This window comes from Aspergillus pseudoviridinutans (genome assembly GCF_018340605.1).
Source record: "Aspergillus pseudoviridinutans IFM 55266 DNA, scaffold_1, whole genome shotgun sequence".
Lineage (NCBI taxonomy): Eukaryota > Fungi > Ascomycota > Eurotiomycetes > Eurotiales > Aspergillaceae > Aspergillus > Aspergillus pseudoviridinutans.
In genome coordinates, this window is record NW_025091281.1 from 5,064,683 (window position 1) to 5,083,897 (window position 19,215).

The following is a 19,215-nucleotide window of genomic DNA, read 5'->3' on the forward strand; positions in this document are numbered from 1 at the left end:
TGTAACACTGGAAGACATTAAATAGTGGATTAAGAATTATAAACTCTAGTAGACTATTACTAACAGCAGTGAGGTACAGCAACCAGACTCTAACTAGGAGGCCTGCTTCAATACCATGGATAGCTACTGATCCCTAACCCACTGCAACCTGCATCACTTAGGTAAATACATATTTAATAAGGATGCTCTTCTTAGGTTCTGCACTCCTAATGTATAGTAGATTAATATCTACTCTTAAATATATAACGTAACCAGTAAGCAAGCGGCGCGTGTAAGCGAGCAGCACACCCCTCCATAAAATATTTGGCCCTGGCCGAAATTGAAGGCTATTTTCAACTTCTAAAATCAAATATTATTACTAAACTAATTCCTGTTGCAATTAGGACATTGCAATCACTTATAACCTATAATATGACAGTCACTGCAGCGTGGGGGTGCCCATTGAGGGCATTATTCAGTATCTACTGCCTGGTCTGTAGGGATAGTTAGGATAGCTTCAGCAGCCTGATTCCTCTGTTAAATAAACTCCTAGCCTTCCTGGATAGAGAATCCCTCTGCAGCTTCTATCTGCCACCTAGATCACTTCTAATTTTACACCTGCTTCTCATGTGCAGTATATAGATCATAATTTTCCTTTGCAAGGAAGATAGCATTATTCATTACTATCTCATACTCCTTAATAAGCTGATCTAGTGCAGCCTTAGTAGGGGTAGGAGGGCTATATATATACTCCCTAAGTAGCTTCTTAAGTATACTTTCCTACTTCTTTAACTGCTTGAGATTATAAGGTGTTTTTAGGATAGAATCTATTAATCAGCTGTCTGGTGGTATAGGGGTTTTAAGCTAGATATTAAGCTGACTAAGTACTTAATCTAGATTTAGTAGTTAATATAAATCCAGTTACTAAGAAGCCACTTTTAATATTATCTAATAAAAAGATTACTATACAGGCCTGTGGATAGGCCTTAAGGAAGTTAAGCTTATTAATATAGTTAAAATTAGATTATATCTTCTCCTTAATTAAGCAACTATACACATACTTTAGAGAAGAGAAATAGCTAATATCTAGAGGCTAAAGAAGATAGGATAAATATATAGATATATAGAGTAGAATAATATTATTCTTACTACAGATCTAATTAAATTAAGGTGTTAAATAGCTTCTATAGCTATTAAGAATTAAGAGTTAATATCTACTAGTCATCTAACTAGTAGTAAGAATAAAGACTTTTTAAAGCTACTATAATCTAATCTAATTAGTTATCTATCTATTCTTACTAACCTTAATCTGCCAGTCTGCTGGTAAGGCTAGATCTTAATACCAGCCCTTAATATAGACCTTTTCTTTAAAGATAATATATAGTAGAAGCACCCATCTAGTAGAGTTAATACACTCTATAAATATAACCTATTTTTAGTTCCCTAGCTAGATAAGGAACAGTTAACTAAGCATCTTAGCTCTTATAACTACCTTAGTAGTAGCTACTAAGCCTATTATAAAGCTAGTTTTATTAAAGTTATAGATATCTTTAGATATATTTCTATACTATATTATTATAATCTAGATATAATTAAACTATTCTAGGATAATCTTTAGGTCTTTATATTTAGCATGCTGGTGATTATAGTACCTAGAGAATTAGGTTTTAATCTTATTATACTAGTTAATAAAGTTATATACCTATTTCTCTCTAATAGTCTAGGTAGGAGTTAAACCACACTATATAAGTAGGATATTTACTATTTCTTATATATAGGAGGGTTAGGGAGCTACTCTATATTAATCTATAAATAGAATCTATTTAATAAGTAATTCCTCTTTATTCTAAGTTATTTTATAGCTATTTATATACTTCTTAAGGCAATAAGTATTAAGTAGCACCTTTAAGTCTTCTTTAAAGAGTAGTCTTAGGTATATAGTAAATATATACTGCTTCTTATATAGATAAGATCTCTTTCTTCTTTAAAGTAGAAATAATAAGGAGAATCCTCCCCTTTTATTCTGTAGAATTTTTTAACATAGTATATATTTTCATTATAGTAAGGTAATAGTTTGAATTAGTTTGATATAGTGAACTATATAGATATTTTGGTGGTGTGCTGCTCACTTACACACACCACTTGCTTACCAGTTATATTAACTTAATCCACAAGCGAGCGGCCATTCCAATTGAGCGGCCACCCTCTTCAGATTTAACCATATCTTATTATTTTGAATTAATTAGCACGTCACCATGCCTCCAAACTTGTATAAAAAATTAAGGGAATTAGCTAAGTAGGAGGGAAGGATTCTACTTGCAATATCTGCTCTTAAGAATAATCAAATTTATAATATTTCTAAAGCTGTATATATTTATAATATCCCCTGTACAACTCTTTAATAACGCCTAGATGGCTATATCTTTTAACCTAAGGCACGCGCAAATGGGCATAAAATAACTCAGAATGAAGAAGAATCACTTATTAGGTAGATCTTATCTATAGATTAATATGGAGCAGCTCCTCAGCCATCTCATGTTTAAGAAATGGCTAATATCCTCCTCTTAAGGTGTGGATTACCTGTTTCCTAGACTGTAGGTAAGAACTGGGTATATAACTTTATTAATCAGCATGAAGAGATCAAAACTTGGTACTCTAGGCACTATAATTACTAGTATACTAAATATAAAGATCCAAAGATTATCCAAGAGTAGTTTAATCATATCTAGATTACTATAATGCAGCATGGGATTGCATATAAAGATATCTATAACTTTAATAAGACTAGCTTTGTAATAGGCTTAGTAGCTACTACTAAGGTAGTTATAAGAGCTGAGATGCTTGGTTAGCCCTTTCTTATCTAGCTAGGGAACTACAAATGGGTTACATCTATAGAGTATATTAACTCTACTGGCTGGGTGCTTCCACTATGTATTATCTTTAAGGGAAAGGTCTATATTAAGGGCTGGTATCAAGATCCAGCCTTACCAGCAGACTGGCGGATTGAGGTCAGTAAGAATAGATAGATAACTAATCAGATTAGATTATGATGGCTTCAAAAAGTCTTTATTCCTGCTACTACTAGTCAGATAACTGGTAGATATTAACTATTGATTCTTGATGGCCATGGGAGCTATCTAACTCCTTAGTTTAATTAAATCTGCACTAAGAATAATATTATTCTAATCTGTATACCTATATATTCATCACATCTGCTCCAACCTCTGGATGTTAGCTATTTCTCTCTACTAAAACACATGTATAGCTGCTTAATTAAGGATAAGATATAAAATGGTTTTAACTATATTAATAAGTTTGACTTCCTTAAGGCCTATCTACAGGCTTGTATAGTAATCTTTTTAGTAGATAATATTAAGAGTGGCTTTTCTGCAACTGGATTAATACTACTAAATCTAGATTAGGTGCTTAGTCAGCTTAATATTCAGCTTAAGACCCCTACACCACCAGGCAGCTAATCAACTAATTCCGTCCTAAAAATACTATATAATCTTAAGCAGCTAAAAAAGCAGGAAAGCATGCTTAAGAGACTACTTAGAGAGTGTATATATAGTCCTCCTACCCCTTCTAAGGCTGCGCTAGATTAGCTTATCAAGGGGTGTGAGATGGCAATGAATAGTGCTATCCTTCTTATAAAGGAAAACCATGATCTATATGCTGCACATAAGAAGCAGCTTTAAAATAAGAAGTAATCTAGGAGGCAGATAGAATCTGCAGAGGGATTCTTAATCCAGGAAGGGCAGCAGTTCATTCAACAGAGGAATCAGGCTGAGGAAGCTATCCAGGCAGTAGATGCAGAATAACGCCCTCAACGGGCACCCCCGCGCTGCAGTGACTGTCATATTATAGGCCATAAATGATTGCAATGTCCGCAGCGCAAGAATAACTAGTTTTAGTAATATAATCATGTTTTAGGTGTTCAAATACCCTCTAATTTCAGCCGCGGCCAAAATTCTATGGTTTAGTGGCCGCTCGATTGGAATGGCCGCTCGCTTGTGGATTACGTTAGTAGTTTCTAGACTATTACTAAGCCAGCTATCTATAACATAACTGGTAACATAATTCCCAGGTGAGCCGCCCACCCCTCATCCGATTTCGACGCGTTCGAACGTTTGAAACCATCCAAAATAATATATTTTTATTAGATCCAGCTAGTATAGTGTGTAGGGTATCTAACTCTAGTATGCCCTATAATAAAGCAATTTGTACACCTTGGTGGTGTGTGTTTTTGTGGTTTGAAAGGTAAAGGTGCAGAATCAATGGATGAACCCCTAACTTGCTTATTTCTTACCTAGATAAGATCCCTAGCTTCCTGAATGCAGAGTCCTTTATTAGGAGTCATCTGGTGTCTAGATCTCTTTGATTTCTGCTTCTCCTTCTCATTGGCTGTGTGTAAATCATGATTTTCCTTCGCTAGTAGAGCCGTGCTATGCATAGCCATCTTACAACCCTTAATAAGCTGCTAGATAGCTAGTTTTAAAGGCATTAAAGGACTTTGAGATTGTTAGGAGATTCTTGACTGAGGATGCTTGCTTTTGTAATTGCCAAAGTGTATGAGGTGTAGCAAGCCATGAGGAGCTGGTTGATTAACTTGCACAGCTCAGAGGGGAGGTAGGGGTAGATATAGACCTAGGCAAAACCCAACCCAGAACACCCCCCTTGAGCCCAAAACCCAGCCCAGGTAAAACCCAGAACACCCCCCCTGAGCCCAAGCCCAGCCTAGAACCTAACTAGGTAGCCCAACTGGGCTACCCAGATTGTTTTATTTTAGTATAATTTTCCTAATTAGGCTATGCTAAGATGTATAATTCTACTAACTAACTTAAATAAAATACTATTATTTACACCTGTTCTAGTTACCTTAGTGGTTTTGATTAATATATAGTCCTTAAATATATAAAATCTAAAGTAATTTAGTTGTCTCTTAATAAATTAATACTAGTAATTATTTATTATCTAAGTCTTAAGATAATATTATTGCATTGTGGTGGTTAATAAGCTATATATATAAAGATACTCTTAATAACTATAGAAATATATTTAAATTATAGAGTATTATTAGTGCTTATGTGGTAAGAGTATATTATTATATTAATTAGTATATTAGCTACCTGTACCTGGTTTCTTTATTTATTAGTAATCTTACTTCCTTCCTTTATAGCCTATTAGGATGGTTAAAGCACAGCCCTCTGTAGCAGGCAGGGCCTGCTAGATACTTAGACTATCTAGCTAAACTATACAGCCCTTAGGAAGTCATATCTAAACTAGATACTAGCTATAGGTCATATAACAGAGTTGATTAGTATATTAATTAGTACTGGGTTATATGATCAAGCTAGTGTCCACCTTAGACAGGACCTTAAGCTAGTGTCTATATTTAATAGGACTTCAGGCTAGTGTCTACCTTAGATAGGACCTTAAGCTAGTATCCATCTTAGACAGGACTTTATTAGTGCTTAAGGTAGATTATAAGTACTTAGTGAGCTTAAGTATTTAGTAGGCCTTGCCTACTATATAGTGATTTCTTACTATCTAAACCTAGATTATAGGTTAAACTAGCTCCTAGCTTATAACACCCTAGACTAGGATATTTAAGCCTATAATAAGAAAATCTTAAGCTTAGAATAATATTAGAGGAAAGTAGGTTTTCTAGATATCTAGGCCTGTTCTGGAACATGTTCTAGGTAATCTATTAGGTAGTCTAGAAAACCTAATATATCTTAATAGTATTATCTAATTATACCACCTTTTCTATCTATAAGAGGGTTAAAATATAATAGATTAATAACTTTAATTTAGCTGCTAGCTGACCGATGCGCCCCCTATCTTTTAGATCTAAATATTTTATTTTCAAGACTTAAAGATTTCTATAAGTTAATTATTACTTACTTTACTCTCACCCCTAGTATATATTTTACTATATTTTAATTCTTAGACTCTTTTACTCTATCCTTATATAGATCTAATAGTATTAATACCTTTATAAATATCCTATAAGATAGTCTTATACCTAATCTTTCTTATAGCTAATAGAGCTTTAATTTAGATAATAATTATTCTATATTTTGAACTCCAGCACTACCACCACCCCCCTCCCTCTAGTATATTAGGCCTGATTAAAAGAAATCCTATATACTTTATATAATGATATTAAAGATAGAATTTATTAAATAATAGCTTAGAATAGAGTATAGAGCAAAGAAGAGAATATATTAGGATAGTAATAGGTGCTCCTTAAGCATGTAGGATAGCTTTAATTAAGTTACTTAGGCTAGTAACAGTAAAGTAAAGCTTATATATAAGAAATATAGTAGTATACTAGATCATCCCTATAATAATAAGTATAGTATATTAACTATAGTAAGGCATCTAAAGGGATTATAATGCTAAAATATCTCTATTAATTATATAAAGTAGAAAGGCATTATAGCACTTATATAGGATATAGTAAGCTATCTTAGTATCTATTACCTCTCTTTATATTAACTAATATTAATAGCTAGAACATCTTAAAACTATACTAGTTTTCTCTTAGTAAGTATAGGAGGAGAAGCTTCTTACCTTTATTATAAGGGCAAAGCTTCCTTTTTAACTTATTAAATACTTAGAGTTTTAAGAATTAATTAAATTTACCTAACTTACTCCTTCACAGCCTAATATTCCTTCCTCCTAAACTATATAATGGTGGTTACAGGATATAATAAAGATATAGTAATAAAAGATGCTTAATAAGCTTCTATCTAGTATAAAGCTATTAATTATCCTTAATTACTAGATATCTCCTTTTTAATAGGCTTTTATAGCAATCACAGGATATTTTATTAATAATAAATAGAATTATTAAGAAATTTTACTTGGTTTTAAACTGCTTTATAGATCTTACTTAGGTACTAACCTAAGTACTATTCTTTTTAACCTACTTTAGTAATATAAGATTATAGATTATATACTTTCTATTATAATAGATAATGCATCAAATAATATTACATTAATAGAAAATATATAAGATTTAATCTAGTTAAATTAAATTAGTACTAATACTATAATTATCTATATTCCTTATATTATATATATAATCCAGCTGAGTTTATAGAAGCTTCTTAGTTAGATAAAAGCTAATCTAAAGAATAAGATAATAGAGATTAATTAGTTAGAGGCCTAGTTATAATTACTATAAGTAAGGCAGCAAAAGTAAGAGATTACTAATACCCTTAATAAAGTAAGTCTCTTTATAATAAAGTATTTAGATTATTATATTAATTATTATAAATTTTATTAGGTAAGAGTACTTATAATTTTTATTAATGTAAGCCCTTAATATTATAAAGCCTTCTATAATCTCTAGGCTAAAGCACTAAAGCTTATACTAATCTAAGATATTAGGACCTGCTGGAATTCCACCTTCTTAATACTCTAAAGAGTAAAGAAACTATTAGAGTTGCATAACCGAACCGCTAAAATCGAATCCAACCCTCACCGAACTCGCAGCGGTGAGGGTTCGGTTCCTAGCCTAGGGAATCGCTTCGGTTTCGGTTTAGGTAGGGTGAAACYGATTTGAGTTYRGTTAAAACCGTCGGATTCGATTTTTGAGGTTTTATYGGATTYRACTAACCAACCCTCACTGTTTTGGATAGAAATCACTAATTTCTAGGACTTATCTAATAATTTTAATATTACTAGGTAGCCCTAGATCTAGGCTATCTAAATATATAAATATYAATTCAAAATATTTAGTGGTTGCTGAGATACAGGGGAATAATCATTTCTGTCACAGGTTGGTATGAAAGTTATAGTGATTTATATATATATGCAYATCAACCTTCGACAATCACTATGATCTAAGGATGATTTTAACCACCATCCATTCAACCCTATAGATATTGAATTAATATTTTAGATCTAGATTAGTATAATAATAATTACTATATATTTCATATAGAAATATTAATTTCTATAGGCATGGTAGTAGTATGATAGATAGTATGATCATTTGAAATGTTAAAACAGTTAACTTTCACCAAATGATAGTGGTTTTAACTGCCTGAAATTGAACCGAATCTAACCATGGTTAGTTAGTAGGTAACGTGACTTGGCTAGGAATGGTTTAGCTATGCCAAGCTTCGAGTTTTGTGGTTAAACTCACACTGAATCGGAATGGATCAGGTTTGATTTTGATTTCTAGAATTTCAACTCGAAATCGCAGCGGTTCGGTTCCAACTGGGGTTGGACTCGCCCGAACTCGGACCAAATGCAACTCTAGAAACTATAGCTAATCTTTAATTAATTCTGCTTATAGAATAGCTATAATTACTTAATACTTAACTAAGAAGAATAATACTAGATTAAGTATCTTCTTTAGATTATTTAACTATTCTTTAAATTTACTACTGCACTCTCTTAAATAAAAGATATAACTATCTATATTATCTTTAGTATCTATAATAAACTTTTTAATTATCTTAAAGTATTAATCTATCAGCTTTAATAGAAGAAAGTAGCCTAGAAGAAGCTTATGCTTAGTGCTCTCCATATAGTAAAGGAGAAGCTATCTATCTACTATAGAGAAATAGATAAGATCTATAGTAATCTATTTATAATTAGGATAATCCTTACACTGTAAAATAAGCTTTAGTTCTTTAATAATAAGGATTAGAGTCCTGAATTATATAATTAATATTATAGAAGCTTTAAAACCTATATAGGTCTCTATAAGGAATACTTATTAGCTATATAGGGCTTACTATAGATATTATCTTTAGGTATTTAAATATTAAAGATTAATACCTTTTTTACTCCTAATTTTAATTAATTAGTAAGTACTAATAAGACTATACAGTATCTTAAGAGTGGTAAGTAATATTATTATTCCTGCTAATACTCTACTAATTAATATTATTTAATAGAGATAGCCCTAATTACTCTATAGATATTCTAGAAAGAGTATAAATATAAATTTCTAGCTCTTGTAAAAATAGCTTATAATATACTCTTAATACCTACTACTAGTACTAGTATTAAGTGGCTTTTTAATTCTACTTAAGATATCTGCTATTATTATTAAGGCTTACTTAATTCTATAATAATCTAAGATCTAATGCTATTTATATATATATTAAGGTTTGAAGTAGAAGAGAAGAAGCTTTCCCTTATAAAATAATATCTTTTAAATAAGGAATAGTAAGCTCTTAATAAAGAGAAAGATGCTTAATAACTTTAAGATACCCTTAAGCTAATTAGTAATAATAAAGAAGATAATAGCCTAGGGATTAATATAGACTAGCTAGCTACCCAGCAGCTATCTAAGCATGCGTAGGGTAAGAGATAAAGGAGTATGGTATCTAATAGGGAGCCAGAGGGTCAGGAACCATTTCTATTAGATAATAAAGTAGTTCTTCCTTTACCTAATATATAACAGTATATCTCTGGATGAAATTAGAAGTGTATAAGGTGTAAGAATAATTAGTTCCTTTATTATTAGTTATTATTATTATAAGCTAACTTATAATATATACTGTATTATATATACAGCTATAATTATATAATAAGAGTTAATTAGTATATTAATTAATACTTTATTACATAATTAAGCTGGTGTCCACCTTAGACAGGACCTTAAGCTAGTATCTGCCTTAGATAGGACCTTAAGCTAGTATCCACCTTAGACAGGACCTTAAGCTAGTGTCTACTTTAGATAGGACTTTATTAGTACCTAAGGTAGATTATAAGTGCTTAGTAAGCTTGAGTATTTAGTAGGCCTTACCTACTATATATAATACTAGCTACCTATACCTAGCTTCTTCCTTCTTTAGTAATTCCACTTTATTTCTTTATAGCCTATTAGGATAGTTAGAGTACAGCCCTATACTAGAATTCTAGCCTATAATAGTTAGAGAAGAAATAGAAGGGTAATTAGAATAGTTACTCTCCTACTTAGATATATAGTTTAAATACCTATAAATATAAGATAGAAATATATAATTAATGCATATCACATAATCTTTAATGTTTGTCTAGTTTATCTACCTAACTAGGTTACCCAAAACCTAGTTAGGTTCTATATAAAAGCCTAGAACCCAACCCAGAACACCCCCCTTAAGCCCAAAACCCAGCCCAAGTTGGGTTTGACATATGTTTCAGTTGGGTTACCCAGAACACCTGCCTAGGTCTAGGTAGATATAGAGATATTCAGCTTCTTAAGCACCCTCTTTGACTTAAAAGGGTAGATCCAGCTGCAGCGAAGCCATTCTAAATATTTAGAGGCTTAAAAACCTCTAGATGAGCTGTTGGATACGCTCAAAGGAAGTTAAACTTATTAATATGGTTGTATCCTAGCGCATCTTCTCCTTAACAAGGCTTCTGTAAGTATGTTTTAACAGGCCAAAACAACCAATATCTAGTAGTTATAAGAGATAAGAAGAATGAGCAGGCATGCAGATAGTAATAATATTATTATCCTTGCAAGCTTTGTTAAAACTAGGTGTTAGATGGCTACTATGGCCATCTAAGATAAGTAGATAATATCTTCCAACTGTACGGCTCCTCGTTGCAGCTAGTCTTATTAAAGTTATAGATATCTTTAGGCACAATCCGATGCTGCATTATAGTAATCTAAATATAATTAAACTATTCTAGAATAATCTTTAGATCTTTATATTTAGCACACTGGTGATTATAGTGCCTGGAGAATCAGGTTTTAATCTTATTATGCTAATTAATAGAGTTATATACCTATTTCTCTCTAATAGTCTAGATAGGAGTTAAACCACACTGTATAAGCAGGATATTCACTATTTCTTATATATAGGATGGTTGGGGAGCTGCTCTATATTAATCTATAGATAGAATCTATCTAATAAGTAATTCCTCTTTATTCTAAGTTATTTTAGGGCTATTTACATGCTTCTTAAGGCAATAAGTAGCACCTTTAAGTCTTCTTTAAATGGTAGTCTTAGGTATATAATAAATACATGCTGCTTCTTATATAGATAAGATCTCTTTCTTCTTTAAAGTAGAAATAGTAAGGAGAATCCTCCCCTCTTATTCTGCAGAATTTTTTGACATAGTATATAATTTTCTTATAGTAAGGAGATAGTTTGAATTAGTTTAATATAATGAACTACATGGATGTTTTGGTGGTGCGCCACTCACTTACACACACTGCTCACTTACTGGTTACATTAGTATAATTAGTATAACTTTATTGACTTCCTTAAAAGGCCAAGGAGTGGAAAGGCCATAACCACGGTCTCGCATTAATCCCATAGTACTAGCCAAGCTACTTCTTCCGGATACAGGACAGAAGAATGTGCGGCTCTACCGCACAACGGTGAAATCGATACTGTTTTGACTACCCTGCGAAAAGAATCCCTTGTCAAACACCTAGCGGCTGGCACATATAAGGATTCGGATCTGGTATTTAACATAGGACAAGGATTTCACGGGCCAGCTAGGGAAGCCCAGGTTCCAGCGCTATTAGACGCCTACCAATTACTTTATACTTTTTCTGATGCTGCCATGATGGCACTTAGTCAGAAAAGGTCTATACTAGGGTACTGTATCTATTAGATCATTATTTGAAAACCACGGCCCTGCTAACTAATATGGCACTTACATTATTCTGGCTCAGTATAACATACCCACAGCTCCATTCCCGGTGATCTCGCAGAAGGATCAGAAACTGAGACTTGAAAATCTTTACTAATATGCTGTCGCATTATCCCTCTTTGTTTGAAGCCAGTTATAGAAGGATCGTCTAAGGGGATTGACAAATTTAATAAAGTGACAAAACCTTCAGAGTTAGGATCGGCAGTCAGAAAACTAAGATCACTACTACCTGACCAAGATATCTTGGTAGAACCCTTTTTGTCAGGTCGTGAGCTTTCTGTGAGCATTCTCAGAACTGGTGTCCGGAGCCGTGTGATTGAAGTAACAGAATTTCTCTGGCAAAATCCCTCCAGCCGACAGCAATGGATGGAATGGAAGCTCCAGCGGTTTAGAGTTTGCCAGCAGGAAAAGTAGGTGTAGTGACACAAACATGCTGGTAGAACGAAATGACCCTGGACTTATGACTGAAACGCAGGCCAAAGTTGCCTTTATAAGGGACCTGAGGTGTCGAGGCCTTAGGTGCCGAAACCCCTCTTCCATATTTTCAGTTACTCATGGGCGCAACACCACTACAATATGGAGTGTAATGGCGGGACAGTCGCTGCAGTGCTACCGGTGAGTTTACCCTGTCCTCACTTTGCACCCGTAGGCTCTACCAGTTCCTAAAGAAGAAAGATATCATTTTCTAACATGCTGTGATTTGAGGGTTGTGGGTGGGTACAGAAGTTTCTCCGAAGCCGCACCAACTCGCGTTTTGATTGGCTTGATTAGTGATCATAGCAAAATTCGCAAAATTTTGGTATTGGCTAAAAATCAAGGAACTAATTATCGGAGGAATTGAAAGACTCCAATACAAATCAAGGGCATCAAGATCAGTAATCGAGGTACACCGACGAAAGTAGCGTTGGGCTATAAAATCAGCTTCTTCCTTGTAAAGTATCTGGAAGCAAAGAGAACAGACACTATCTAGATGATTGAACCCTTAAACATGTCTTTGAAACCCCTCAAAGTTATTATAGTGGGCGGCAGTATTGCTGGCCTGTCTCTGGCTCTGATGCTAGAGAAGAATAACATTGATTTCCTTGTACTAGAAGGCTATCCCAGCATTGCTCCTCAAGTGGGAGCAAGTATCGGAGTTTTGCCGAATGGGTTACGCATCCTGGACCAGCTGGGATGCAGCGAGGAAATACTTGCCAAAGCCGAATATCCAGTTGACAAAGTGATCTTCCGCAACTCACAAGGTCAGCCGTTCTGGTCATTTGAAAATTTCAACGGACAGATTGTGGGCAGGTCTGTGACTTCTGTTTCCTCGAGCGGAACGTCTGTCCGAGAATATATCTGTTGACTCGCGTATATAGACATGGTTACCCGATTGTCTTCCTTGATCGCTGCATGTTAATACAGACTCTTTACGACCATATTCAACAGAAAGACAAGATACTGACTTCCGAGCGGGTCGTTACTGTAAACAACCATCCATCGCATGTGTCTGTTATCACGGAAAGAGGGAATATATACACAGGCACTTTTGTTGTTGGAGGAGACGGTATCCACTCCACTGTTCGGCAGCAAATGTGGGATGAAGCACAGAAGACAGACCCAACGTGGTTCGACAAGTCTGAAACAAGCGGTAGAGTCTGACCATGGTATCCAACCGAAGCGACCGAGGGCTGACTAGAAGTTAGCACTTCCGGCAACATACGCCTGCATTTTCGGTATATCGGAAGGGGTACATGGCATCGAGAAAGGAACACTCAGTTCGGTGTTCAACGAGCACTTCTCGTACCTGATCCCTAGCGGTCCCGGGGACAGAACATACTGGTTCCTGGTGAAGAATATGGGAAAGACCCTGTATGGCTCTGATATCCCAAGATTCACCAAGGACGAGGAAGAGGCACTCGCCAAAGAGCATTGGAACGACCTAATAACCCCCACAGTGCGATTCTCTGATCTGTACAAAAAAACAGTGAGCTCGGTATACACGGCGCTACCAGAGTACGTTTACAAGAAGTGGCATTTCAAAAGAACCATAACTATTGGCGATGCAGCTCACAAGGTGTGCTCCATAATCATGCCCGAGAAATTTTGAGACGCAGATCACTAACCGTCTGGCGATTCAGTTTGAGCCCTTGACTGGGCAGGGTGGTAACTCGGCAATTGAAACGGCAGCAGCTCTGACGAACCATCTCATGTCATTCTTGAGGACGCATCCAATGAAACACCTATCAACAAACGATATCACATTTATCTTTGAACAGACGCAAAGCCAGCGAGAGGCCCGGGTCTGGGACCTCGTCAGAGCCTCACATGCACGACAGCGGCTGGAGTGTATGGAGACGCCGTTCTTGAAATTTGCTGCTAGAGTGATTGTCCCGTATATCCCCAAGTGGGCTCTCCTACCTCGCTGGATTCAGACGTATTCTCCCGCGGTCTCATTGAACATGCTTCCAATTCCCAGAAAGTCTCGAGAGATCCCCTATTACGATGAGCTGCTCAAACCTCCGTCCTCGCGCGGGCCAATTGGTTTTACCCTCTACGCCGTTTTCGCAACGATTGCCTTTGCTGCATTCGAGCTGTTGCTTACCGCTGGAAAGGTCAACGGGACGTGGCGGTTTGTGGGGCAGGCGCTTATGAGTGGTTCGATTAAGGAGAGGGATTTGGAATTGCGACACTCATATACTGGATTAACCTCCATTGATAACGTTCTTAAATCGCTGGTAACCATTTTCCTATCATCGATTGACAATCCTTCGAACCCTGGGCAACAGCTGCATCTACTTTACTTCCTGTCATCGATGCTACCCTTGATTGCCATATTTACTATCGAAGGATATCGACAGCGGAATAAGTGGACGCCGATTGCCAGGTAAGTTCAGGTTCATTAATCCAGGGATAGGCTTGCTAATGGGGACTCAGTGCCACCGTCTGGGGCATCCTCTATCAATTGCGCGGTATCGGATTCATTGCACCCCTTTATATCGCAACCACTTTGTTCGTTTCGCGCGGGTCGACTTTCTTCATTCAACCTGGTAGGCAGGTTCCCGCAGCTAAGTTCATCTTGCCGGCATTAATGCTGGGATTCATCGTGCCCACCATGCTTCTGTTCTGGCCTTTTGCGAGTTCAGGCACTCGCCAGGCAATGATTGCCCTATGGCAACCAGCCCCAGTATGGATTTCCAGTCTCACCACGGTCTTTTCCGCGGCGACAGCTCTGGTTTCACGCATTATTAAAAGGGAGGCGAACTCTTCTGCAGACCCAAACAGCGACCTTCCATATTTACGTACTATCTATCAGACAACAGGAGCGATTGCAGCCTGTTTCCACCTGAGCTTGATCATCGGATCCCTGGTCTCAAGCGAACTGTCTCTGACTAGTCTCTTCATTCCGAAGAACTCGTTTGCACCTGTTGAATCACTCGCGGATGGAGTATTCGTCTTCTTCCAGAACGACTTTCTTCTTGTGGCAGCAGCCGCCTTCCTCTGGTGTCTGGTGAGTGTCTGGGATCTGAACCGATCTGGGCTGTCAGATGTAGATTTGCGAGTGGTCTCCTGTGCGATGGGCGGGGGATATGCGGCGATTGGGCCTGGTGCTACCACCGCAGCTGTCTGGTTCTGGCGCGAGGGAGTGATGAGTCGAGTGCCTTCGAGACTTAGTTGTGAGCACGAGTAGGTTGTTATCAACGATCCAAGAGCTTGCAGCGTGGTTCCAAAAATATCAAAGTATCGAGAACTCTTAGATCATACTTCCAGTCCTTTTTCAGAGCCATGAGTGGTCGGTGGGGTCCATTGAATGTTTTGAAAGATAAAGTTCTCGACATCACGTCGACGGAATGCAGCAGCACACCCTATGCAGATGCACATGCGGCTCAAACCTGCAGCGAGGTCAGATAAGCTTTTGGGTTGTTGCCTTTCTGATCTGCGTAGAGCTGAGATCTAACGGTACTGACCTTCAATTAAAGCTTTTTCGCTAATACCCATTACCAATGGTTGAAAAAGGCTCTGGCTCTGTTGGGAAGCTTGAAGGTACTGAACTGAAGCTGTTGTAGCGAGTGCCGATGAAGAAATCCCCGGTGTGCAATCCGGATCTACACGACTTAATTGAACTCCTCGAACAACCAGGAATCTTTCCACATCATGAACATCAAACCATTCTTCGTTCGAAGTGATTTCGACAATACCATTCGTTCTCTGAAAAACGGCCAGGCTATGGAGATTTGGCAGTTGGTTGTCCATGTCCGTTCCTCGAAAGTGTGTACCCGCACCACCGAGACTAATGAACGGAAAGTGAAAATCTTCAACTGGGTTGCAAGGTACGGCTGTCAAGACGCGTTTGAAATACGACCTAATTTGAGAACGAGATATGCTTCGGAGCATGAGCCCAAATTCAGGCCACATGTCTTGGTCCGTAACCGAGTCGTCCATCAGATATCTATACCCACTCTCAGCGCAGGCACGGTACAGACGTCGGGAAAATTCCGTTGTGGTGTACGGTATAGGCCGATTGAAAGAATGCTCTGTAGATCCCGTCATGGACAGTTTGAAAGTCTCTTGCTCGGCAATGGGGGCAGTATTAGGAATCAGAGTGTGAGAAGACTGCAGGAAACATGACCAGAATTGGGAACTAGACTGTGGCAAGAGCGACGGAGTTGAGGGTATGTCTTGTAACTGCTGTGAACAATGTCGAACAGACAATCGCTGCAAACGTTCCCGAAAACTGGATCTTTGAGGATCACACTCTTGATGGGCTTGAGAGGGGCCTAAAACGTGACATATTTGATGACAAATTTCGTCTTCTAGAAGCTGAACTGCCTCCAAAAGCCTAGGCGGTGGCATAGATGGGCCAGCGTTGATGACTGGGTGAAAAGAATCCATGACCTGAGATATTTGCTTCATGGCATCTTCCAACTGAGAGTTCCGCTCTTGTAATGATGCCAATAAATTTTGCTGCCGTGATCTATATGCCCGTTGGGCCTCACGGACCTGTTTTCTTCGCGTCTAGTCTGAATGAGCGTCTACGTCAGATAAGGGAAAGAAGTTCTCTTACAGAGTTCGGGCTGCTGGTAGATGCTTTGCATGGGCGACCTCTGGGCCTCAACCCGTGCGAATGCGAAGTAAGTGTAGCAGACATAAAAGCGCAAAGTTTTTCCTTGTTTCCAACGATGTCGCACGAATAAAAAAAGTGGAGGTCCTGGCGCTGCGGAAGGCACACCAAATTACACGTGACCTGCAGCTTCTGTATAACAGGTGGATAGGCTGAGCCAAAACCCGCCGCACTACGGCGGACGAGTGGCCAATCTTCAAAAGTAGGGCCTCTATTCAAGTTCGCAACCTGCTCCCCTCCCTCGTCGGGTGATTCACCTCATACCTTTCAAATTATATTAATCACATTACATAGTTAGTTGAAGGCTGATACTTTCCTCAATTGCTACAGCTCATATCAGATAATAGCTCACAAGCATGACTTACTCCGGCTATAAGATTGATTTCCAACCCAGACGCACTGGTATTTGAATTGTCGTGGTTAATCTGCCATAATAACATGCCCATGAGGGTATCTTGACATTATGCAAAGCATAGCAAAGATGATTAACCCATTACGAACCCCGGAGGAACCATGGATAGCGCCGCCAGTGCCACTATTTGCCCTAGCGCATGGGGCTGTCGGTTCCAGCAAATCGCATTGCCTAACAGAGTGCACAGGTGGTACACAGCATCCATCTCATAGAATTATTTATCTAGACTTTGCGAGCTAGTGAGTACGGTGTGGGTGAGCAGCCGAAAAAGTTATGAATTAGTGAGATACATGGGTCTAACTACCAATACAATCTCCCTGCAGTACACAATCGATATTGTATCTCGAGGTAGACAGAACCCACTTTAGGTGGGTAACACACACCGTGATAAGTGTGTTACTTAGTCTTCGCTCTTCCTTCACTGTGGAGCGAGTTTGGATTCGACTCCAGGTCTTGATCACGTCATTGATAAATCTCTGATTCTGCTTCTCAAAGAGAGAAAGAATATCCTGAGACTCCAGGAGATTATTTGCACTGACTATTGGCTTGCGTCCAAGCAACCTGGCAAATACCATAATGGAATTCGACGGGTTTGAAAGCTGGATGTCCTTTTCCAAGCCGCCAATGTCGTTCTGACCAACTCCCATAAGACTTATCTGGGTCTTTAAGAGGCTTATGTCTGGTGATGTAGCCAACGAATCTCCCTCGGCTAGGTAATAATACTCTGCAATGGTGAGCAGCGGCATTAGTCCGAAGGTCCGATTTCGAATCTCGAGATATTCGCCGTAGGTTTTGATGGGTAAGATGCCTTCCTTGAAGTCAAGCTCAAGAAGTTGGCTGGCAATCATATCCTTCATATCGCAAATGACTGCAACGGCTGTTTTTGGGTGAAAAAGGGCCAACATTTGCTTGTAGAATGCTGAACATATAGTTTGAGCCTTTTCTAACGAGTTGCGAGGGTTTTCCACTTCATCAATGTAATTAGTAACGATACGAAATGGTGTGGATAAGGCCTTACCAATTCGATTATCTAGAATGTCACCGTCTAGAATTGCCAAGCACCGCTTAACACACTGGTTCGCCATTTCTGGCTCCATTTCCTCAATGAAGCTATCCACATAGCACACAATTGTCAGGCACGCGGCAAGCCCAAGCGCGCAGGCCTCATCATCAACTGCTGGGAAACCTAATTGCATCGCTTCGAGATCGGCACGCGCAATGTCTTGAAGTTTCTCGTCTGGGAGCCATGGCAAAGCTTGTCGCTTCCAGGCTAGATGCCTCGAAACATAATTGGTCCAGGGCACACCTACGGTCTGTAGCAAAGCTTCGGGAAGTATGGGGATTGGGATCTGTCGTTGCGTTAACAGGGAAGTCTTCTTTCGACACCTGGATTCTCAAAGATTAAATACCTTTGTTGAGCATCCCAGGTTCGCAAAAGTGATTGTCTGCTGAGTTGTATGAAGAATTTCCATAGGATTTTTTTGAACGCACGTAGATGTTGCCCGATTGAGCCCGCCCCTTCCTAGCCCAACTGCGTCAAAAGTGAAAGTCTCTGCTCCCTTTTGCTCAGCTTCAGACATATTCTCAAAGCGCATATATATTTTCTTGACGATTGGCATATTGCAGCTTCCAGGTGGAATTCTTTATACACATCCCTTGACTGGCCCTCGGGATATTTCCTAAGCACTCTGAGGCAAGGCAATTAGGCGTTCCAAGCCTTCTGTCCTAGGACTAGGCCAGAGGCCGGCTGTAAAGAGGGGTAAATAAGGCGTCCCAAGCCTCCTTGATAACGTCAGTGATAAGATAGCTAGAGGCTTGGAATAGCCTAAGATATGCAAAGTATTACGYGTTYTAGGCCTTCTTCTATAGGCTAGGAGATTAAATAGCGAGAGATTTTCTWTGMAACAGGGCAAATAAGGCGTCCCAAGCATCCATRATAACGTCAGTGATAAGATAGCTAGAGGCTTGGAATAGCCTAGGATATGCGAAGTATTACGTGTTCCGAGCCTTCTTACTCAAGTCAGTGTACAAGACACTTAATAATTCTCTCCTAGGTTAGGGACGATCCAGGCCGTTCCTGCTGGCAGCGCTCTGAGAAATG

At 38.2% G+C, this 19,215-nt stretch overlaps 2 protein-coding genes across 2 annotated transcripts; one reads left to right on the top strand and one right to left on the bottom strand.

The window, feature by feature from the left end:
* Nucleotides 1-12,589: 12,589 nt before the first annotated feature.
* Asppvi_001747 (FAD-dependent oxidoreductase) lies at nucleotides 12,590-15,271 on the top strand (the record flags this gene model as incomplete). Its single annotated transcript, XM_043298039.1, has 5 exons — nucleotides 12,590-12,891; nucleotides 12,960-13,231; nucleotides 13,287-13,657; nucleotides 13,722-14,467; nucleotides 14,518-15,271. 5 exons carry the CDS (start codon nucleotides 12,590-12,592, stop codon nucleotides 15,269-15,271), a joined length of 2,445 nt encoding a protein of 814 aa, XP_043153974.1.
* Nucleotides 15,272-17,410: 2,139 nt separating this feature from the next.
* Nucleotides 17,411-18,694, bottom strand: Asppvi_001748 (terpene synthase family protein; the record flags this gene model as incomplete). Its single annotated transcript, XM_043298040.1, has 2 exons — nucleotides 17,411-18,463; nucleotides 18,524-18,694. 2 exons carry the CDS (start codon nucleotides 18,692-18,694, stop codon nucleotides 17,411-17,413), a joined length of 1,224 nt encoding a protein of 407 aa, XP_043153975.1.
* Between the last annotated feature and the right edge of the window lie 521 nt (nucleotides 18,695-19,215).